This window comes from Carcharodon carcharias, chromosome 4 (genome assembly GCF_017639515.1).
Source record: "Carcharodon carcharias isolate sCarCar2 chromosome 4, sCarCar2.pri, whole genome shotgun sequence".
NCBI classification, from domain to species: Eukaryota; Metazoa; Chordata; class Chondrichthyes; order Lamniformes; family Lamnidae; genus Carcharodon; species Carcharodon carcharias.
In genome coordinates, this window is record NC_054470.1 from 59,995,998 (window position 1) to 60,020,290 (window position 24,293).

The following is a 24,293-nucleotide window of genomic DNA, read 5'->3' on the forward strand; positions in this document are numbered from 1 at the left end:
TGTTTGTATATATGTGTACCTGTGTGGGTATGGGGTTGATTTTACCCTGGTATTCGTGCACTGGGCTCGCTCTGTCAGTGAGAGAGCTGATTGTATCCAATGTTGAAGGTGCTCAGCCTGTCTGAGAGAGAGAGTGAGTGAGAGTGAAGTGGGGGGGTGGGGGGCAACGCGCATGCTCGGGGCGGCCGGACTCCCTCTCAGTGAGTAATAAGAGAGAGACACACACACAGAGTGAGAGAGAGAGTGTGAGTGAGTGTATATACAATGTCCGCCATCGGCGGGGGCTCCGTCTGTACTCTCATACCAAACCCCCACAGCAACTCTTCACTTTGCATCAACTGCCTCTGAGGCCTGTCTCTCTGTGAGGATGGCCGCCTCGGTAAGTAAGCCGCAAAAAGACACAACATCTCTGCTGCCAAGTGGCCCGTAGCTGACAGGGTGTTTTATATATATTTTTTGCCCGGAGTTTTTTTTTGTTGTTGGCACATGCCTGAAGATTGCAAAAAGCGGCCAGCTTCCCCCATGGTGTCCAAGTGCAGGGGGAGGGAGGCTCGGAGGAGCCCTGGCGCCTTTCGCCGCTCCTGTCGCCGTTGGACCCCCTACTCCCCCCCCCCCCCCCTCTCTCTCTCTCTCTCTCTCCTCTCCATATCCCGGGCTCCCGGCGCCGAGGCTCCTGCTCGTGTTTAATGTGCTGTCTCTCTCTCCCTTTCAGTGTGCCGCTGTTCAGGTTAAACTGGAGCTAGGCCATCGGGCCCAGGTTCGGAAAAAACCCACGGTGGAAGGTTTCACCCACGACTGGATGGTCTTTGTCAGGGGTCCGGAGCACAGCAATATTCAGCACTTTGTGGAGAAAGTCGTCTTTCACTTGCACGACAGCTTCCCCAGACCTAAGCGTGGTAAGGAAAGAATTCAGCAACAAAACTATATAACATATAAATATTTTTTTAAAACCCGGTTGTGTTTTCTGTTGAGTTTTGCTTGCTGCGGGTCATAACCTTTCTGCGTTCATGTTAAGCTCAGGTGTCCTCAGAGTCCGCTGGGAGTGGGTGGGTTTATGAAACAATAGCAGCAAGGCATTTGCAATAAGCTTGTGCAATAATGTTTAAATATTGCCGTGTTTGTTATTTAATGTAGTGATATAACCTTTGCATTGAGCTTCACATTCTCTGCTACCTAGATCAGCCTTAGATTAAACTGGCAGTAACGATTTCAAACAAACTTTTTAAAAAATATTGAAATTATGCTGATGTTTTGATTTGGTAGCAGTAGATTGAGTTTGCATTAGTTACTGAAACATTTTTTCCCAAATTTAGCATGTGTTTTGGGATGGTGGCAGAAAGTGTTAGTTTACACGTTTGTTGTTCGGATCTGTGATCTCTAATACTGCAGAATTAGACAGCTGGGATTAGAACTGGGCATTTTCCGTTAATCTTCCGGAATTGCTTTCATTGCCTATTGTTAAATAAATGCGGGCAACAACCATTCAGTCTGCGTTTGGTTCGTCAACTTTACTTTTAAGAAACACCCATTTGCGGTCGGAAACTTGAGTTAAAATTGCACTAAGTGCGGTAGTGACAAACACAAGTGCGAAGAGACATTGCATTTAGACATTGCACTTGTCTGCAAAGCCTAACTTCTCTAATCAAAGGTGTAGATGTAAAATACCAGAACTTTGTAGGTAAATCTGGAAATACCCTGCAGATCTCAGCATCCGAAAAAAGTTAGCTTTGAACCTAGCCCCTTAATCAGACTCGAACTGTTCAATCAGGTAAAACTTCATATGTGTCATTTTGCACAGCAAACATGATGGGAAGTTCCCGTAATGTTCCCGAGCTTGAAAGACTTGGCAATTTCATTTATAACTGCACGTCTCTTTTTGCAATGCCTTGATTGGGCTGCTTCTTGTTCTGCCAAGTACTCTGAGCTGAGGTTGCCAGGTGCGCAACTGGTGCGTTGGTTATAATCGTGCGAATTAAGGTTAAAGTCACTGTTTAACAAGCCCGGAGTTTAATTTATACAATTTGTGCATGTGTCTCTCTCAATCTGCTGGAGTGCTCGAGAAATGTGTTAACTGGTGTATTTCCTGCTCGTCCCGGTGTTTGGTTTGTGGAGAAGCGCCCAGCGCAGTATCGGCTGGTTGCTGCTGTGTTCCAGCGCTAAGGAAACTGGGGTTCACTGGGAAACAGGATTGAGGGGGAAGCGGTCCAGCAGGAACAGCGCCCTGCCTTACCCTTTTTAAATGTCAGAACTACCTTTGATCACAAAGCAGCATTTTAACATATTCCCTATTACCTGCTATCAAAATTGGTGTATCTTTTGGGTGGAAAGGATAGCATCATCTTGTTCAAAATCTACAGTCTCCTGAATTAAGTTTGATCGCGTTCATTTTATTTTATGGAGTTTTGGGCACAAAAGGAGGCCTTTCGATCCTCGAGTCCATGCTGGCTCTCTATCTGGAGCAATCCAGTCAATCCCATCATCCCCATAGCTCTGCAAATTTATTTCACTGGTGTCCATCCAGTTTCTTTTTGAAGTCATTGTATCTGTTTTTCACCACCCTCAAGTGGTTCTGACCTCTGCTTTCCCTATTCTGCAACTGTTAATTTTTGGGGACCATTTGACCTTATGGGGGCAGACAGAAATATCAGTCACATTTTTCTCATGGGCCAACCTAAGAAAATTAGTGTTTTGTTTTCCCTTCAAGATCTGGTACTTGGGAGTTAACTTAATGTCCCTGTATGCAGAAGGCACTAGCTGTTCAAAAACTTCAATTTTTTCCTTGGGTGTCATGCTCAAGATTTTTGCATTTGAATGGGATGGGTATACAAATTTGCAGCTCAGTTAAATCATTATTGTAAGTCAATAAGGAATGCTTACTTTGCTGGTGTCAACCAGTTGACTCATTGTTTAGGTAAAATCACATGCTCCTCAATTCATGTGTATATACTTTATGATGAATAGATGAATTGTAATGATTCAAGGCATCATAAAAAGGTCAGAGAGCCTCTGATATTCATTCATTTGTTTATTCGCTCATTCACCTGTCCATTTATGAAATGTGGTATTTGACATCCCATGTTAGTTAAATTAGATTGTAACCATGCTTGATTAATTATCAATTGATTCTGAGGTCTTCAGAGGCATACAATAGCATAGTAAAATCTGAGACAGCTTTACATTCGCTTGTTTGTTATGGTAACTTAACTCCTTTTGAACTTGTCAAAGGACCTCTGATGTTGTATACTTTGATAAATAACACCTGATATAATTTTGTCACATAAAGTGAGCCTAGTTGCTGTCTTCAAACCTATAAAATTGAAAGTGACAGGAAAAGCAATTTGTATGCTAACCAATTACATATGCAGCTTGTGGTAGTAATTAAAAATAAACAGTAGATGCCTGGCTTTACAATAACTTGCATTCGTGGAATATCTCCTTTTGTTAGCCCAGGGCACTTCACATTATCAGAGACTGAATCAAGCGGCAGCAGTTGGTTGAAAATATGGTGAAGAAAAAGTTTAGGTTTGGAAAAATGAGATAGGAAACAGTAAGATAAATAGGTTTGGGGAGGGCACTCCAAGGTTTATGAATTAAAAAGAAAGCAAGGTAAGAGAGATTAAAGCAGGAACATAAACTTGCAGAGTTGTGATGGGATACAACCCTGAAGGGATTTGTAGAGCTCAACAAGAATTTTTAAACTCTAATGTCCTCTTTTGAGGTGACGAGTGAATGATGGTTGTGCAGGACTTCATGAGGGTGGTGGAGTTTAGCTCTTGTTGGTGTTTTTTAGGGAGGATCTGAGATAGAGATTGTTGGAGTAATTGAGTCTTCAGGCAATAAAGCATGGAAATGGATTTCATTGGAGGGTGAGTAGAAGCGGAAGTGGAAATATACAATAGGATCTGAGGCTTGGCGAAAATGTACAGAATTGGGCTCCAATATTTGTAAAATGAAACCTGCTTCATATTAGCCAGAATGACTTTCTGGTTTGTTTTGTGAAAGAATTCCAGAATTTTATTTCAGTGGAATTATAAAGGGGGGAAATAGAGGCTGACAGAGAGGGAGAAGCTTCTTAGGACCGAGTTACCTTCTTGAAGGAAATAGGCAGACTGCCATGGATGGTGGGGGTGGGGAATGTTGGGAGAAAGAAGATTGAATGCAAGAGAATATAATCTGTAGAGAAGAAATGCACAGCTAAGGAAGATTCAAGAGAGAATTGCTGTTTGGGATTGGGGTTGTGGGGATGGTGGTGTGGGGAAGTTCAGGAAGGTATATCCAGCCCTGCAAGGAAGGGAAAAGATATCAGATTTTGGGGTGTCTGCATCATAAAAGTGCTCTTTCTCTGTCTGAGTGAACGATGCCTCTGAAGATCCACAAGTTGCAGTTTATATACACACTGCAGGATAACCCTGTCATCTTGCTAAAATTGATCAATTTGTACAAAGAACTGCAATTCATAAAAATGTGAAATACTTCATTTATTTCAAACAAGTCAAAGTCTGGAACTGTTAATGATGTTAGAAATTGTAAACAGTACTGTAACTTGAATACAACACTTGTGTAAAAGTCATCTGTAGGAAGAACAAACACTTATTTTTATATAGTGCTGATGTTTTCCGGATGTCCTGAAGTGCTGCTCAGTTAATGAATTAATTTTGAAGAGTATTCATTGACTGCCACATTTACTTGCTTAACAATGCGAAATCTGTTTTGATGGTGTTGGTTGAGGGATAAATATTGGCCAGGCCACCAGGAGAACTCCCCTGCTGTCCTTTGAATAGGGCCACAGGAATTCTGTGTTTACCTAAACAGGCAGACATCGTGTTTTATTTAGCATCTTGTCAGAAAGACCTGTACTGACCCTGATATGACTGAACTTTCTGGACTTTGCAAGGGTTGTTGTATTTACCAGAAATAGTCACTTCAAAGTTCCCTTGTGAGGAGTACCTATGTATTTTGGAAAGTTCCAGCTGATATTTTTTTTAAAAAAATTAATCATTTCACGCCCTTTTACATTTATTGAGAGATACGCTGGATAGAAGTTCTGGTCGCAAAATCCAGGAAAAGACTTTGAAAATCCATTAGTGTTTTCACTGCTTAAAATAAGATTTTACATGTGTGAAATGGTTTTCTTAACTTTTTTTTCTGACTTCTGACTGAAATTGAGTAGGAGGGAGAGCTGACAAGCTTGAGACTTTTAGCTGCCAAATGTTTTAAGGGACTTTTTTTTGGCAAGGCTGCAGTTTGGGCTCACCCATCAAAAGTTCATCTTAAAATACTGTTCTGTAAATTTTTAAGAATTGGCTCATCCTCTTTGTACACCCAGTGCTGAGCAGTTGAAACATCTAACTTTATTGGTCATGGCACGATGACCCGGAAATGCGTGAGATTTTTTTAAAAGATGAAACCCGAGGATACTTTTGTGACTTTGACATCTTGTGTTCCTTTAATGATATGAACTGTCTGACAAGTATAATAGTGATTTTTTTTTTACCTTTAACAATGATTGTAGTTAGTGTCTTGGACTGGTTTGTTCATTAAACTGCACACTCGGTTTGAGAACCAAAATGCTTGAAATGCATAAGTCAATCAGCAGTTAAGAGAAAGATGGGCAAGTTTTGATGCGTTTTAGGTTTGTACCTTAGGACTAAAGGCACAGTTGATTTGTGAATGGAAGTAAGCACGTCCCAAAGCCATCAAAGGTTTATACATGTGATTGGTGGGAAGAGGATGGAGACATTGAAGTTGCATTTCTATCTCATCTGTAGAGTAGGTATAGGCCAACTGCATCAAGTTCTGATGTTGCTGACAGATAATTGGTAGTAATAATAGGCCTTATGATTTCACTAATAATGTTTCTTGGGCAGACCTTCTCACATTCTAACTCTATTCCTGTAATGAATTGTTTTATGTGGTATTGCAGACTATGATTCTTAAAAGAATTACCAAGTTAACAAAAGCATTTGGTGGTTTTCGGTAGTCTCATTATACTGTCTGGAGCCCTCTGACAAGGTTTTTCTATGCGCATTACTGTCTTTTTGGTTCTTGAAGAGGTGAATCAGTAAAATTTATCTTTTTTAAGATCTGAATCAGGGGAGTGCTTAATTGTGTAGTGAGCTAGTTTTGACAGGTTAAATATTTAAAACAAAGTGCCAGAAATGCTTGACAGGTCAAGTCTACAAGTTAATGTTTTGGGTGTGGACCCTTATCAGTGTTCTGATGAAGGGCCTATGGTTAAAATGTTAACCAGAGATGCTGATTTTTGCTGAGTATTCCCAGCATTTTCTGTTTCTGTTCTAGATTTGCATTACCTGTGCTTTTGCCTAAGTGTATTTAGTTGGGTTTTGAAGCAAGTCAGGTATTAATGCTTCTATTTTAAATTATCATCCTTCCCTTACCTCCACTTTATATGCATACTAGGGTGTCCTCAAACCTCCTTGATTTGCACCAGACTTCATAAGCCATGTAATGTTTCTACTAATCCTCGTGAGGAATTGCAGCTGTAAATGGAACATTTTCCCTTTCTAGGCATTGGATGCTGGCATTGAATGTACCCAGATTAAGCATAATGCAGCCAGATGCAAAGTAAATCATTCTCTATGCGCACATATTTAAAAAATGCAATCTGCAGCATTGAAATTCTTACACTTATCACTTTGATTGGCGATGGAATTTTAGCAATGACAAAATCATCTCTAACTTTACATAGAGGAGCATATCTTTAAGTTCCTATTGCACTTGCTTCCCTGTCCATAACTGCTCCTTTGTCACATTTCTAAAACTTCAGACAGGGGCTTGATGTCTTTTGGATATGCTGATTTTGAGTGTTGTTAAATAGGTTTTGGTTTATTTACAGCAACAACCTGATTAGAAGTGCTTTTTTAATATTAAGTCTGTTTTTAGGGTGGCATAAAGCAACACTGAGAACAGAGAAGGATATGGATGCATTGCAAATTGGACTTGATTGTTGGCATGTTCACATTGAGACTGAATATCTATTTGTTAATTGGGTACAAATATGCAAAAGATTACCCGCACTCTATCCTCACAGCCCTGGATAGGCAAGAATTTGATAGCTGGCTTAGTAAACTCTTGGAAGCTATGTGTGCCATCCTTCCTGTAAAGTTGTCAAAATATGCTTTGTGTACTGGAAATGGTGGAGCAGGGTGTGAAATGGCTACTGTTAACCCCTCATCGTCCCTGTCAAAACTGAAAGGGAAGAGGGGGAGCTTCTTCATGCTAAACTTTCAGGCTCTGGCTTAATTCAGGATTTTGCCTCATTTCTTAAGTTGCACCGCAACTAGATGGCAGTCTATTCCACATTTAAAGGCTTTGCATATAAATTTATTTAAAATCTTTGCCTATACATGATACTTGTCTATAAGTCATCAAATGAATTTTAATTAAGCATTCCAAAAATTGGTGCAACTTTCTAGTAGATGTAATTTTATGACAAAATCTGCTAACCACTTAGCGCGATGTGAGTGGAAAAGGAGCATGTGTTTATTTTCAAAAGAATGTTACGTCTCCACAATTTTTTGAATGGAGAATTTAACTTGAAGAAATTTACATGTTTTTTGGGGGGGTGGGGGTGTTTTTAACTACTTTTTTTTCTGGAAGAGAAAGGAGATGCACACTTTTTTAATCAAAATTTTTTGCCTGATTTTTAAAAGATTAATATTAAAGTAGGGAATGTCCCTTGTCCAAATAAGAAGTAGCTTCTGTGAATCTGTTGACCACAAGCGGCCATTCATGTAAGCAATTATGGATACCCAGGAACCGTGTAGACCACCCCTCTGTTCTAATGAGAGGCCCAAATTGGTGGGTGTCCTAAAAGAACTTCAGGAACTTGCATAAATTGTGACTTTCCATTCTGGTGGAAAACTTTTTCTATGCTAGTTATATTTCTAATTTAAGGGGCTTTGACTTCTAGATTTCACTGAATAAGTAAAGAAGTTTTGGATGTTTGGATGAAAATCGAAACTCTGGTGTGTGTTACATTTGCTTTTCTGAGCATCAATTAATGCCAAGGTTTTGTGAAGCTACTGACCATGATATTATTAGGAGACTAACCTAGGAAAAACATGGTTCATGATTAAAATTTCTAGCCATCAAGCCCCAGCATTCAGATCTCTTCCTTTTAAATTCCTTTGCCTTGCTATGCCAAAAGCTTTCTCAACTCTTCCTTTTTTGGGGGGCTACACATTCACTTATCTCCCCTAATTGTTTTTCTTCACTCTTCTGTTTTACTGCTTTTGTTTGCACCTTTTGCCTACCCTTTCCATTTCCTACCCATCTTGGAAGCATAATTGGGCATTTAGTAAAAGTAGAACTTGCATGTGTTCGACAACAACCATGATGTTCCAAGCACCTGGCAGCCAGTGAACTACTTTATTTTTTTATTATGTGATCGCTGTTATTTTTTTTAAAATGTCAATGTGGCCGCCAATTTGTGCACAACAAGGTGTCTCAAAACATCAGTGAAAAACATGATCTTGCATTTTGATGTTGATTTGAGGGATACCTGCTGGCTGGGACAGCAGGTGAACATACTTGCTCTTAAAACTCTCTCTCTCAATTGTGTCCTGTCCTATTAATATAACTTTAGCCATGTATCCTTCTGATACTACTTGGTTCGGTCTCTTAGCAATTTATTTGCTGCGCTTCACATCTCCAACCCCCTTACCTAAACCTCTTCACTCCCTGCCTTAACAAAATTGATATTCACTTGGACAAATATGGATTAATTAAAGAAAGCCAGCACAGATTTGTTCAGGGCAAATTGTGTTTGATTACCTTGCTTGAGGTTTTTGATTTTCCTGACAAGACTGTTATGTGGCACTTTATTAAAGTTGAAGCTGATGAAATAAAAAGGAAAGTGACAACATGGATATAAAGTTGGCTGCGTGACATGAAACAGATTAATGGGGAAGAATTGTTTTTCGGACTGGGGGGGAAGGTGTCCAGCGGGATTCTATGGGATCATTGATAGGACCGTAACTTTTCTTGATTTATGCTAATTACTAAGACTTGGGTGTGTAGGGCACAAGTTCAAAAGTTGTGGATGACAAAACTTGTAAGTATTCTGCACTGAGGAAGATAATGCTAGGTAAAAGCAAAATGCTGCGAATGCTGGAAATCTGAAATAAAAACAATGCTGGAAAAACTCAGGTCTGACAGCATCTGTGGAGAGAGAAACCAAATTAACATTTCAAGTCCATATGATTCCTCTTCAATGCTAAGATAATAGACTTAGGTGGATGTGGACAGGATGGTGGAACAGGTGGACATGTGGCAGATGAAATTTAATGCAGAGAAGTGTGAAGTGATACGCTTTTGTACGGAGAACGAGAAGAAGCAGTTGAAAATAAAGTAATTCTAAAGCAGAAGCAGAGGGAACAGGGGTGGGAGGGCGAGGTAGGGTGGTATATGTGCACAAGTCGTTGCAGATGGCAGGGCAGATTGAGAAAGCAGTTAATAAAGCATATGAGATCCTTGGCTTCATAAATAAGGGTGCAGTGTATAAAAACAAGGAGGTTATACTTGCCCTTTATAAGACACTGGTTGGGCCTCAAATGAGTATTTGTGCCCAATTATGGATGACACATTTTAGGAAGAATGTGAAGGCTTTAAAAAGGGTGCAGAAAAGATTTAAGAGAAAAGTTTCCTGGTGAGGGACTTCCATTATGTGGATATATTGGAGAAGCTGGGGTTCTTCTCCTTCAGAAGAGAAAATTGAGAGGAGATTTGATAGAGATGTTAAAAATCAGGAGTGGTCTGAACAGAGTATGTCAGAAGAAACTGTTCCCATTAGTGGGAAGGGTTGAGGACCAGAGAACACAGATTTTAAGGTTGAATGGCAAAAGAACCAGACAACATGAAGGAAAATCTTTTTATAAGTAGCAAGTGCTGAGGATATGGAATGCACTGCATGAGAGTGTAATGGAGGTGGATTCAGTTGTGGCTTTCCAAAGGGAATTGGATAATTAAGGGCTGTAGGGAAATGGCAGAGGAGTGAGACTAGCTGAGTTATTCTTGTAAAGGGCCAGCATGGACACAATGAGTGAAATGGCCTCCTTTTTGTGATGCAGCTATTCTATGATGAAGCCAAAAGTTGCGTAAGTTAAATTCACAGAGGCAAATTTAAGATTCTTTCATAATGATCAACAAATGGAACAAACTTTCAGAAGGGGCAGGGTAGTTGAGGTAAAAACTCAGACCAATTAAGAAAACGAAGCTGTGAAAAAAGTTGGAGAGCGTTTCTTTGAGTGCTGTGTTTACTTGTGAAACAAAGCTTGAGTTTTCATACAGAATAAAAATAAAATGTTGGGAATGTTCACCAGGTCAAGTAGCATATATGGAGAGAGAAACAAAGATTAACACTTCAAGTCCATGACCTTCCATCAGAACTGAGATTAAGTGACAAAACGGTTCATGGTACAAGGCCAAAGGGAGTGTTAATGGGGCAAGTAAAAACCAAAATATGTCCAGAGGAGATGTGAATGGGCAATGCTGTCAAAAAAACAATGGTTGTGCCTTTTTTCTCTCAAAAATGGCAAAGGAAAGGGAAACAAAATGGGGTGCCAAAGCTACAGTTCGAAATTGTTGAAGTCACTACTTAGCCCAGAAAGCTTAAAGTGCCCAATTGAAAGATGAGGTGCTGTTCCTTGCAGAGAGGTCACCATGAGAACGAGGTGTAGGATTAAAATGACAGGCAACTGGAAGGGTTGCTTTTGCGGACTGAATGGAGGGTTCCACAAAGCAATCATCTTGTCAGCATTTGAGTTCCTGATCCCTGAAGTTGAGTGGAATTATGTAAAATCTAACAGTAATTGACCTGAGGCTAAAATTTTATATCATTGGAAATATTTATTCCTTTATTTGGATGAAACGTACTTAAGGTCTTGCAATGACTTGTCCTTATTTGTGGGGAAAAATTTTTTTGACTTATTGTTAGTCAGCAAAGCTTCCTTTTTTATGATGGTACTTCTAGTGCAATAAATTGTCAGTCTTTATGACCCCTTCAAAGACTAGTATGAAGGATAACCTTGGCTGGTGGCACTGTTGCTTGTGAATTGGAAAGTTTTTTAGGTTCAAGTCCCATTCCAAGACATGTACATATCATTGCTATTTCAGTAGAATACTGCTATCACTGCCATTTTTGGATGCATTATGATGCTGAGGTCTTATCTGCCTGTTCAAATGAATGTAAAAGGGCCTTGTGACATTATTTGAAGAATAGAATTCTTCTGGTAAAAGCAAAAGATTGCAGATGCTGGAAATCTGAAACAAAAACAAAAATTGTTGGAAAAATTCAAGTCTGACAGCATCTGTGGAAAGACAGAGTTAACGTTTCGAGTCCATATGATTCCTTCAGTTCCGAAGAAGAGTCATATGGACTCGAAACGTTAACTCTGTCTTCCTCTCCACAGATGCTGTCAGACCTGCTGAGTTTTCCAGCAATTTTTGTTTTTGTTTTGAGTTCTTCTGGCGTCCAGGTCAACAGTTGTTCCACAGCAACACCACTAACCTGACTTGGGGGCAGTGTTTCCTTTATCCCTCATTTTGTTGATTTACTTTATTAGGTTGGCTTTAAAAGAGCGACGTTTGCTCGTTGTCGCTTCAGTTGGAGCCAGAGAGTGAGGAGAGGAGGGTGCTCGGCCTGTATGCTCCTGCTCACTTACTGGCTGCTGCTGGATTGTTCCTGTTGGCACTGCCTGCTCCAACACCACTAAAACAGATTTAACTGATTCAGTCATCTCATCGTTATTGTAGTTTGTGGAATCTTGCTATGTGTAAATTATCTGCTTTGTTGGCCTACATAACAATAGTGATTACACCTCAAAAATAATTGTTTGTATAACATTGCAGGATATTCAAAGGCAATGAAAGAATGATAGAAATGCAAGTTTTTTAAAAAGAAATCCTTTTAAAAGAATGTGAAACATGGTAGCAGAGTTCATTTGAAGGAATGCGCCAAGATAAACTTTTACACTTAGGTGGAAGAGAAACTGGTTTCTACTCCATTACTTTGCTTTGTTCAACTACTGTAGAATTTGCTTCAATCAACGTCACAAAAACAGATTATCTGGTCATTATCACATGCTGTTTGTGGGACCTTGCTGAGTGCAAATTGGCTGCTGCATTTCCTACATTTTATAGCAGTGAATATAATTTTTTTAAAACAGTACTTCATTGACTCAAGTGCTTTTGAGACATTTGGTTGTATAGAGCGCTACTTAAATGCACATCTTTCTGTCTTCAATTTGGATCTTACTTTATTTGAGTATACGATGAAACAGTTTATTGTTTATATGTAAACACAACCACGGCAGTTGTTCCAAAGCAAAAGTAACAGGAGCAATTTGAATTGATTTAGTTGGAATGCAAAACCTGAATCTGCAAGGCAGCATTTTTTCATTCCTTCCATCTTAGCGCAGATGTGCACAAGTATACACTTGAAGTTACTTCCCTATGTGGGTATTCAAATTTACAGAATTTCGAGTTTTCTGGCTTAGTGATGCAGCTACAAAAATAACATGGAACTTGTTTGTGGCCAACATTTGTGCAGCTTCATTTTAATTTGTTTTCTCCCTATCCCACCTCCTTACCACAATAACCACTTTGGGTTAGACTACAAATACATCCTGGTTTACTTGGGGACAGGTTGGCCTAAATAGTTGAAATAATGCAATGTGCTAATAGTTTTGTTGTACTGAGAAATTTATAATTATGCAGGTCCACATTTAGCTGATTTTTACATAACTTACAGCCTAAATTTGTTTCTTTTTTAAATTGAGAATTCTGGCAATAGATTTTCATTAATATGTAGCATATGTATTTGAGTTGTTATAGAATGCAAATTTCCTGTATGTTATTCAGTAATCACGGAGAACTGTTGGTAATATTATAACTATTTGAAACTAAATCACATCACTTTTTTTGGCTGAAAAATGCCTTCAAGTTCATTATTTGAACAAGATTCTTCATTATCTCTTGCACATATGTTTAATTTTAAATTGTTTTATGTATTAGGAATGTTTATTTATGTTTTGGCACTTTCTGAATGCTGAACACAATTACTGATCCTTTATGTCTTTGAGGATCTTTATGCTTATCCTTGAATCTTAAATTCTTCCTCAAATGGCAAATACTTTATCTTTTAAATCTGTCAAAAACATGTTTAAAAGAATTGGTATGCCCAGGGTAACATGTTGAGGTTAGAGCTCACCAATTGCTTTGAACCTCAAGGCAAGCCTAGAAATCAAAGAGAAGCCAAGAATTTGGCAGTAATTGTTTTATGACTTGCCAGAAATCATACCTAACTTCTATAGGTAGAACACAAAGGATAGCTTTGAAGTGACAGGTTGGTGCTGCTAGCAAGAAACAAAAAAAAGAAATGGGAGAGCAAAGGGAGCTGGAAAGAACGTGTAAACAGGAACTGCACCATAAATACAAATTCTTATATGGTTTTCTCAATGAAAGGACTTCTCAGGAAGTAGTTTATTGAAGCATAGTTAATAAGGTCGTCTGCTGCTGGGTCACTTCCTCTTTAAATCGTGAGCTGCTGCAAAAAAAACTTTATTCTTGTAACATTTCTATCCTGCTTTTAGGACAGTGAACATCTGGAGTACAAAAGTCACAGCTCATTGATGTAATAGTCTCAATGACAAAATGGTTTCTGATTTATATGTGAATATAAAACAGTTACTTGGAAGCTGCAATGAGCTTGAAGTAATATTTTCCTTGACTTGCATTTCATGGAGCTTAATGCTGTGGTTGGGAATAGAATAGTCACCATATTGTGTTAGTAGGAACACTTTTTTTGCAACCTCACTGTTGAATTTCTAGATAACTGATTGTTTGATACAAGTGGCTATGTCCTGCAAGACCTGTTGGCTCTCAAGTTGGTTTTTTAAGAATTTTTGTCTTGTTCATAAGCTGCAGAAATGTACAGTTTCAGTTGAACCTCTGGAAAATTAATCCCAATTTCACAAATAGTTGTCAGGTTGCAGTTACCGGCTGTGGTTCCACAATTTGTGATCCTGTGTTTTAGGATTGGAATTGTCCTGTTGGCTGAACCTCACTGTCAGCAGTAGAATCCTGCACGTGCATGCACTGAGCATTTCTTTCTCCCTCTTCCCGGTGGCAATTTTAAAATCTTCAAGCCTGACCTCTGATGAAGAGTCATACGGACTTGAAACATTAATTCTGTTTCTCTCCCCACGGATGCTGCTGGATCTGGGTTTTTCCACTTTTTTTGTGTTTTTCAATTTCCAGCATCCATAGAATGTTGCTTGCAATCTGAATTGAGTTAGGCTGCTGTTTGTTGATTTTTATTTTAATTACTTGCACCTTTGCAAAATATGCTGTTTAATTGCAGTCTTAAGCTACCGCTTTTTGACCAATCATTGCCACATGAAGACCCTCAGTAAAGCTTGATGTCTAGCAGAGTGAGATGTACACTATCCCAGGTATCCTACTCCATTGTGTTATAGCCAAGAACAATTGAAACTTAATTTTTTCCAGCTAATGACAAAGGGCAACCTATAACTGTGTCAATGTTTTGCTTTCTGCAGCAACTATTCCAAGAATTTTTTTGTAGTGAGTTTAAATATCATTTTAAATGCACTTGGGTTCAAATGGAAGCAAGATTGTACCTACTTTTGGAATTGCATAATTTTGTTTGTTTTGGTTCCCACACTTTTTTCTTTGTTTTTGTGCTTTGTTCACTAGAGTAAAACAAATGGCATTTGTTTAAACCAGTCAGTGTTTTTTAAAGTTGTTGAATGTAAGTGCAAACAATACAACTTGTTAATGTACAACTTTTTTTTAGCACTTGAGTTGTGTTGCTTAGACCCCAGTAGCCTGAATTTTAAGCTTATCTTTAGACATATCTGATTATTCAAAATATCAATCTTGCTGACGCACTTTTAACCAAATGGGAAGTAGCAAATTGGTAACTACAAAGGGCCAGCAGTTTTTCTCTCTCTCTCTCTACTCTCTATGATCTTTACAACTCCCAATTGGGGGGTGTTGTTCCTGTTTGTTTTTACACACTGACAAATGAATAAGACTGAAACCCGTTAAAGCAGTAACAAACTCAATTTAGACAGGTGTCCTTGCTTTCAGAGTGACTACCTATGCAGAACTGACCTTAGAAGAATGGTGCTGGATTTTGTACTGCTTGATTACTTTAGTTTTCTCGCTGCCGCCCACCCCCCCTCCAACACCACGAATGATGATATGATTTATCCCTCAGTTGTCTCTACTCTCTCTTTCTGGAAGCTGCAGGGTGAGAGGAGTGGGTTATGTTTCAAGGATGCCAGAATATCAGCTACTTCACCACTGAACTCAACACACGAGCCAGGCCTAGACGGTGAGTGTTGGCAGGACATTCAGCAGTTGAGACGATCACAGCCAATCCTAACCCCCTCCTTGCGCAATCGTCTCGTAATAGCCATGTGCCTGTCAACAAATTTCTGGGTATCAATGTTTTAGTTTCCATTAAACCTTTTCAGCTATTCAAAATGCATGTCAAATGAGCAGTCTCCAGGAAATCCTACTTCAATTACTTATAATCATAAAATTACTTTTGGATTATGTTTGATGTTGAGACTTGCAAAATATTAATTATTTTACTTTACCCTATGTACAAGCAGAGTACCATAAATAACAATCAAAAGCAAAGAGACTTGTATGTTTTTTTTCCATATTCCTCACTCACCCATGTACCGAGCCTAGTTCTAGAATCTTTATTGCTCTTCTGGGTGAGAACAGCCAATTAAGTACAAACCTGAGACTTGATCTGTGTGGTTTTTTACTACACTCTGCTTTTGCCCACTAGGCTTTGCTTCTGCCATGTATATCCTTAATGTAAATTGATGTCTCCTCTTGATAGAACTCCAATTTAAAAACTAGCGAGGGTAACACATTTGTCTTCTAAAATTGAAAGTTATATTGATGCTCGCTGAGGGTGGGAAAAATAATTCTGATGTCCTTTGTTGCTTTCGACACATGACAACATTTCACTTATTCACCAACACGTTTTATTGCAGAATTTTAGGTTTGATGTTTTCTGCTATGGCTCTGGCTCTGTGCCATTGCACATGCACCAGTTTCTACTAATGTTATATTGTGACTTGTTCCACACGAAGTCAGGTTGAAACTATCCCTATTCCTGGAGGACTCTTAAGGTGCATTCATACTGCATGTCTAGTGTCCATGTGATTGTGCTTTGGCTTTGCACTTCTATGAAACTTTGGTGTCATGGCCTAATATTTTTAAATTGCCTGAAATCCCTGTACAAGCTTATAATTTTTTTTATATATGAATTTACTCAAATGTTTCAGCTTTCTAAATTTCCCTTTGGGTTTAACACCAATACAGATATTTTGGGTGGGGGGGGTGTTTGATCAAAATGAACATGATGATGTGATTGCATACTGAGCCACATAGACTTGGAAGGTTTATGATTTGATCTTTGATCTGTACTCAGCTGATTTCAGTATGAAGACAGTATAATTACAATTTTTCTCCCTCTTTAGTGCTGGGATACATATCAGCCAGATCCTGCTTCTCATTCACAACGCACTAGATGGAGTGTGTAGACATCAGGTCAGTCTCAAAATGACAAAAGGGTTCTTTGTTGGCTACTGGAGAGCTAGTAGTACTAGAGCATTTTATACCCCCGTGTAAGTTAGTGTTTTGAAAATGGGAGAAACTGAGGAGGAAAAATTAGGGAGGTGATTGCATAGTGGTATTGTCACTGGACTAGTAATCCGGAGACCCAGAGTAATGCTCTCGGGAGCTGGGTTTGAATCCTGCCATGGCAGATGGTGAAATTTGAATTCAATAAAAGTCTGGAATTGAAGTCCAAAGATGACCATGAAACCATTGTCGATTGTTGTAAAAAAAAACCCATCTGGTTCACTACTGTCCTTTAGGGAAGGAGATCTGTTGTTCTTACCTGGTCTGGCCTACATTTGAGTCCAGGCCCACTGCAGTGTGGTTGACTGTTAAATGCCCTCTGAAATGGCCTAGCAAGCCACTTGGTTGTAACAAACCACTACAACAGTCGCTAAAAAGGAATGAAACAGGATGGACTGTCTGGCATCAACCTAGGCACTGGAAACGACAACACAATTGCAGCCCTGTCGATCCTGCAACACCTGAGGGCTAGTACCAAAGTTGGGAGAGCTGTCGCACAGACTAGTCATGCAACAGCCTGACATAGTCATCCTCATGGAATCATACCTTACAGATAATGTCCCAGACACCACCATCACCATCTGGCAGGACACCCAGGAAAGATGGCAGCTCAGTGGTATACAGTCAGGAGGGAGTTGCGCTGGAGATGCCTCAACATCGACTCTGGACCCCATGAAGTCTCATGGCATCAAGTCAAACATAGGCAAGGAAACCCCCTGATTACCACGTACCGCCCTTCCTCAGCTGATGAATCAGTACTCCTCCATGTTGAACATCACTTGGAGGAAGCACTGAAGGTGGCAAGGATGCAGAATATATTCTGGGTGGGGGACTTCAATGTCCATCACCAAGAGTGGCTCAGCACCACTACTGACAGAGCTGGCCGAGTCCTAAAGGACGTAGCTGCTAGACTGAGTCTGTGGCAGGTGGTGAGGGACGCAATGAGGGAAAAACAGACTTGACCTCATCCTCACCAAGCTGTCTACCACAGATGCATCTGCCCATGACAGTATCGGTAGGAGTGACCACCACAGAGTCAGTGTAGAGACGAAGTCCTGCCTTCACATTGAGGATGTCATCCATCATGTTGTGTGGCACTACCACCATGCTAAATGAGTTAGATTTCGAACAGACCTAGCAACTCAAAACTGGGATCCAAGAGACGCTGTGGGCCATCAGCAGAATTGTACTCGACCACATTCTGTCACCTCATGGCCCGGGGTACCCCCCACTCTACCATTACCATCAAGCCAGGGGACCAACTCTGGTTCAATGAAGAACGCAGGGGGGGCATGCCTGGAGGTGCACAAGGTATACCTAAAAATGAGTTGTCAACCTGGTGAAGCTATAACACAGGACGACTTGCATGCCAAACAGCATAAGCAGCAAGTGAAAGACAGAGTTAAGCAACCCCACAATCAACGGATCAGATATAAGCTCTGCAGTCCTGCCACAGCCTGTCGTGAATGGTGGTGGACAATAAACAACTCGCTGGAGGAGGAGGCTCCACAAATAGCCCTATCCTCAATGATGGAAGAGCCCAGCACAGCAGTGCAAAAGATGATGAGGCTGAAGTATTTGCCACAAACATCCGGCATTTTTGGCTGAAGAATGATCCATCTTGGCCTCCTCCGAAGGTCCCCAGCATTACAGATGCCAGTTTTCTGTCAATTCGATTCACTCCATGTGAGATCAAGAAATGGCTGAAGGCGCTGGATACTGCAAAGGCCATGGGCCCTGACAATATTCTGGCAGTAGTACTGAAGACTTGTGCTCCAGAATTTGCCACACCCCTAGCCAAGCTGTTCCAGCACAGCTACAACATTGGCATCTACCCGGCTATGTGGAAAATTGCCCAGGTGTGTCGTGTACACAAAATGCAGGACAAATCCAACCTGGCCAATTACTGCCCCATCAGTCTACTCTCCATCATCAGTAAAGTAATGGAAGGGGTCATGAACAGTGCTATCAAGTGGCACTTGCTTAGCAATAACCTGCTCACTGATGCCCAGTTTGGTTTCCACCAGGGCCACTCAGCTTCAGACCTCATTACAGCCTCAGTTCAAACGTAGACAAAAAAGCTGAACTCCCGAGGTGAGAGTGACTGCCCTTAACATCAAGGCAGCGTGAGTGTGGCATCAAGGAGCCCCAGCAAAACTGGAGTCAATGGGAATCCGGGGGAAAACTCTCTGCTGTTTGGAGTCAAACCTAGCACAAAGGAAGATGGTTGTGGCTGTTGAAGGTCAGTCATCTCAGCTCCCCGACATCATGGCAGGAGCCCCTCAGGGTCGTGTCCTAGGCCCGGCCAACCATCTTCAGCTGCTTCATCAATGATCTTCCTTCCATCATGATGTCAGAAGTGGGGATGTTTGCTGATGATTGCTCAATGTTCAGCACCATTCATGGATCCTCAGATACCAAAGCAGTTCATGTCCAAATGCAGTAAGACCTGGACAATATCCAGGCTTGGGCTGACAAGTAGCAATTTACATTCGCGCCACACAAGTGTCAGGCAATGACCATCTCCAACAAGGGAGAATCCAACCATTGCCCCTTGATATTCAGTGGCATTGCCATCACTGATTTCCCCCACTGTCAACACCCTGGGAGTTACCATTGACCAGAAACTGAGCTGGACTAGCCATATAAATACTGTGGCTTCAAGAGCAGGTCAGAGAGGTTAGGAATCATGTGACGAGTAACTCACCTCCTGACTCCCCAAAGCTTGTCCGCCATCTACAAGGCACGAGTCAGGAGTGTGATGGAATACTCCCCACTTGCCTGGATGAGTGCAGCTCCCACAACACTCAAGAAGCTTGACACCATCCAAGACAAAATAGTCTGCTTGATTGGCACCACATCCACAAACGTTCACTTCCTCCACCACCGACGGACAGTGGCAGTAGTGTGTACCATCTACAAGATGCACTGCAGAAATTCACCAAGGCTTCTTTGCCAGCACCTTCCAAACTCATGACCACTATGATCGAAAAGGACAAGGGCAACAGATACATGGGAATACCACCGCTTGGAAGTTCCCCTCCAAGTCACTCACCATCCTGGCTTGGAAACATATCACTGTTCCTTCACTGTTGCTGGATCAAAATCCTGGAACTCCCTCCCTAACAGCACTGTGAGTGTGCCTACTTCACATGGACAGCCGTGGCTCAAGAAGGCAGCTCACCACCACCACCTTCTCAAGGGTAACTAGGGATGGGCAATAAATGCTGGCCCAGCCAGTGAAGCCCACATCCTGTGAATGAATAAAAAATAACGTAAGTGGTCATTTAATTGAATAAGTCTCTTTGCTAACTTTCTCACTGAAATTTCATCTATATTGATAACTAAAACCTGTTGATAGACAGAAAAAGCTAGAAGTGCACGCAATAGGTCAGTCAGCATCTGCGAAGGAGACAGATGGCCTATGTTTTATTTCTTTTCCCTCAAACTGCTTAGTGGTGGGACCAACAGTAACTGCTGCATTTAAGGCTTTGTGACTTTTTTTCCATATAAAATAGGTGGTGTGTGCAGCACACCATGTTCTATGAATTCTGTAGTGCTGCGTTAGTGGAATCTGAGTTTTTGAGGTTACAGGGTTAATTTTAGTATTACAAAGACAAAAAGTAAAGCTTTGCGCAGGAAGTAAGTTTTGAGGACAAACCATATTTTTTAAGATGGTGTCTCTAAATGGGATTTGATTTTAACTAATAGATGCAGTTCTGAAATCAAGTTTGTTACTATGGTGATCTTAATTTTAAAAAATGTGTCTTAATGCTTGTCTGTCAACTAGGTGAAGTCTTTCTTGGAAATTTTTACACCCTGAATCAATTCAACTGTCAGACTTCAAATCAGATTAATAATCTTGTACTGAGTGACTTCATGTGAAATAGCTTATTTAAGCATCAATAAATGATCATCCACTATGAAAATTGGGCATTTCTGAAAACCTGCTAAATGTTAATGCTGGCGTTATAGGCTCATGTTGGAGATTTTTATTCCTCATTGTAACTCTTAAAGTTTTGTTCAAACAACTCCCTGCTGCACCCCACAACCCCACTTGCACTTTTCTCTTTTCCTTCATTTCCATCTATCTTTTGAAAGTGCCAGGTGTTCCATGTTCTATAAATGCAGACTACTTTCCAGTACTTTATCCCTGCGACCATTCTACATGTATGAACTTGGACAAGAATTGCCAAGAAGCAATTCAATTTGAGGAAAGGGATTTGTTATGACATTTCCACACCGCAAGTTTAGATTTTCCCTATTGAAATCATGGGAGGAAGAAGCCTGAAACTTTTTTTTTAAAAAGCCACTCTTTTTAAATCCCGGTTGCAGAAAGGTCAATGCTGTTTGCAGTACCTTACTATTATCTCTGTGCATTATGCTGATTGGGTCCCTGTTGGTCTGTGGCTGTTATGCACTAGAAAATACACAACTCAAAAAGCACCTTTTTAGAATTGCTTTCTTTTCTTCCATAAAAAGCTTATTGGAATACTAACATTGATGCCTAAGTTTAGATTTCTGTTGAAAAAGCTTAATAAACTACATCTACTGCTGGCTTGTTTGTTTGGTTTTGTAATCGACAACAATTTTGCACTGCAAACAGCCAACAAATGTTATGACTTCAATGCTTAATGAAACTGGAATATAATTAACATATTCGGAGTAATTTTCTGACTTTGTGCTCCAGAGCGAGAAGATTGCCTGCTGGAAATGGGTGCTGAGAAATTCAGGCACATACTCTGCATGATTTTCTAACCATTGTGGTCAGCAAGTCATGCACACAAGTGGCTGCATTTCAGATGTGTTCCTGGTGAGCGAGGTTTCCCATTGGGGAATACAACGTCGGAAACTAACTTTTTTTTATGTAGAGATTTGAGTTGTCCAAATTTGACTGTAGGCTGTGGGGATTAAACTACTGAAAAATTAACTTGTGGTTCCATATGCTCACCAGCTTGAAGTCTGTCTGCGCTTGTACTTATTTGCTCTAATACTCTAGGTAAAAAGAAATAATGATTGTTTTTTAAGAAAAACCTGTGTTCAGTGAACCCAACCATTTTAAAATTTTCTGTGTAATGTTGGGGTAGGTTACAGAATGTTCTCTTTGGGAATTCCTATCCTAACTTCCTAAAGATATGACTCAAAAGAAACAATGCTATAGAAAATGTTGCTTGCTTTATAATGTGACAAAAATTGCAGAAAAAAATGTTTGTCAGGCACAGAAGCATGAACTTGAGGAGCCCCTTAGCATCTGGTGACTTAAGTTTAAAAATAATGGTTTAAGTGGAGAAACTGGTTTGAAGTATAAATATTTCAAACACCCTTGATTCAGATACAGTGAGTCCATCTTAAAAATGCCCACATCCTGTAGGCAGATTGAAACCATTTAAGCTTGGATTTAGATGTCAGCCCTAATCAAAACCAGTTCCCTTCAACTTACTTGAGTTCCTGCTAGTGCCTTTAGAGTGATACATATTTAGTGCTGATATTTTATTATGAATGGCATCTTTCAAACCTGCTTCAGTTAATAGTATCCAGATTTCATTTTGAGGAACGTTTTTGCATTTCGTTCAAGAGAATGGAGTAAATATTCAGTGCTATTAATAGCTTTCCTTTTCTTTAGTACAGTTTTAATGCTTGCTTATAATGTTTTTCTCTCAGCCCTGTTCTCGCTCCTCTTCTTGCCTTGCCTGTGATTAAACAGTTAGTTAAAGATGCATGGAAAGGTTTTGAAGCCCTGAAATTCTGGATTGGCATCCATATTTATAATGCCAGGCTACAGTTTTATTAAGTGGCACTGTTTAAAATTAAACCTTCTCTTCCCACCACTTCACACCAATCACTCAGATTTTTAACATCATGCAATCTAAGATTTGTAAACCTGTATAATTATATGGCAATATGTGAACCTCAATGAGGTGATATCAGCAAATGTTTCTTAATGATTCTCTATCCCATGGTAGGCCAAATGATCCCAAGTAAGCAAATTCACTCAGAGCAGTTTAGCCTGTGTCCAAGTAAATGTTATTTTTAAAGTACAGATTTTTCTGAATATTCAATTGTACACTGGTGCTCTGTGAAATAAATAATAAAGGTACTGGCATTTGGAATTTTTGAACAAAAAAAAAGGAAAATTATACAACTTCAAACTCTATCCATTGCGTGCAGTGACTGGATTAGAAGAGCAAAACTTCAAACTGGTGAAGGAAACTTTTTAAATTTTGCACATCCTCGAGCAAAGTTAAATTACTTGCATTATTGTAAGTTAAATAATTTTGAAGGATTATTATGATCCTTCTTTACTCACTGTATACTCGTACTACATTTTTTTCAGAGCTGGAATGGTTTGACTTTTTGGACAAAAGCCAGTGGAAGCGTAATCCAACCACAATTGTGTACTGCTTAACTGCTGCAGAGAAATGAACACTGTGGTTTTGTTCAAAGAATTTCTTTTTGGGTAGAAGAAAAAGATTTTACTGCCATGTGATTGCAGTTTGGTGTAGGTTCTAGATGGTGTACTCCATTTTGTGTCACCTGATTTCTGAAATGAACTGTGCAGTGCATTTATGTGGTAATCTGTGTCTGCACAATATAATGTTACATGTCTTCGAAATTGAGGTTAGTAGACTTGCTCAGAACTACATATCCTACTTCCTAAGCATCAAAGCAAGGAAAAACTAGGACTAATTTTTCCTTGTGATTATCCCTTCACACCAAAGAGCTTTCACATAAACAAAAACACCTGGAAAAACTCAGCAGGTCTGGCAGCATCTGCGGAGAGGAACACAGTTAACATTTCGAGTCCGTATGACTCTTCAACAGAACTAAGTAAAAATAGGAGAGGTGAAATATAAGCTGGTCTAAAGTGAACCTGCTTATATTTCACCTCTCTTCTATTTTTCCTTAGTTCTGTTGAAGAGTCATACAGACTCGAAACGTTAACTGTGTTCCTCTCTGCAGATGCTGCCAGACCTGCTGAGTTTTTCCAGGTGTTTTTGTTTTTGTTTTAGATTTCCAGCATCTGCAGTTTTTTGCTTTTAGCTTTCACATAAATTTCACTTGAATGGATTCTTTACAGTCATCAGTGAATACACAGCTTTATGCTGTCCCAGCTTGGGCTGCCTGACCTACTGTCTGATTTTGAACAGAAATGAAATAGGTAGTAAATGGGTTGGAGAAATGTTCTGGTTCTCTGACATCAGGCATCATTTGAGATTTCCCATTCATGTTTTCTTTCTGTCCATTGTGTAGAGAGGCTATCAAATTTAAAGCTTCAGTTTGGCTAGTGAAATTGATTACAGAACAATTCTATATTTATTAGGTAAAGCATGTTTATTTTTTTAAATGGCTGTAACCGTTTTTCCCAACTGAGGTGACATAAGTATTGCTGGGGGCCTGACACCTGATGGAAATAAGCCTGATCCCAGAAGATCCATTGGTACCATCACACTAATGAAGCCTATCCTGCTGCCTATCCAATGAGATTCCTGCAGGTTTGGGAAAAGTTTAACTCATCAGCTGCCTTTTTACTGTCAATACCACCCTCCCACAAATCATGTTGTAAATATTATGTAGTTGTATTG

General features: G+C 39.9%; 1 protein-coding gene across 4 annotated transcripts in view; it reads left to right on the forward strand.

Annotated features, from left to right (window-relative positions):
* The first annotated feature begins 200 nt into the window (after positions 1-200).
* Positions 201-24,293, forward strand: part of mllt3 (MLLT3 super elongation complex subunit) — a 157,809-nt gene continuing 133,716 nt past the window's right edge. For 3 of the 4 annotated variants that reach the window (XM_041187005.1, XM_041187006.1, XM_041187008.1), the window contains exons 1-2: positions 201-379; positions 713-896. In XM_041187005.1, the coding sequence (XP_041042939.1) occupies positions 368-379; positions 713-896 (196 nt within the window). In that variant the 5' untranslated portion in view covers positions 201-367. Of the gene's footprint in view, positions 384-712; positions 897-24,293 lie in introns of all 4 variants that reach the window. The other variant, XM_041187007.1, reaches the window with a different exon arrangement.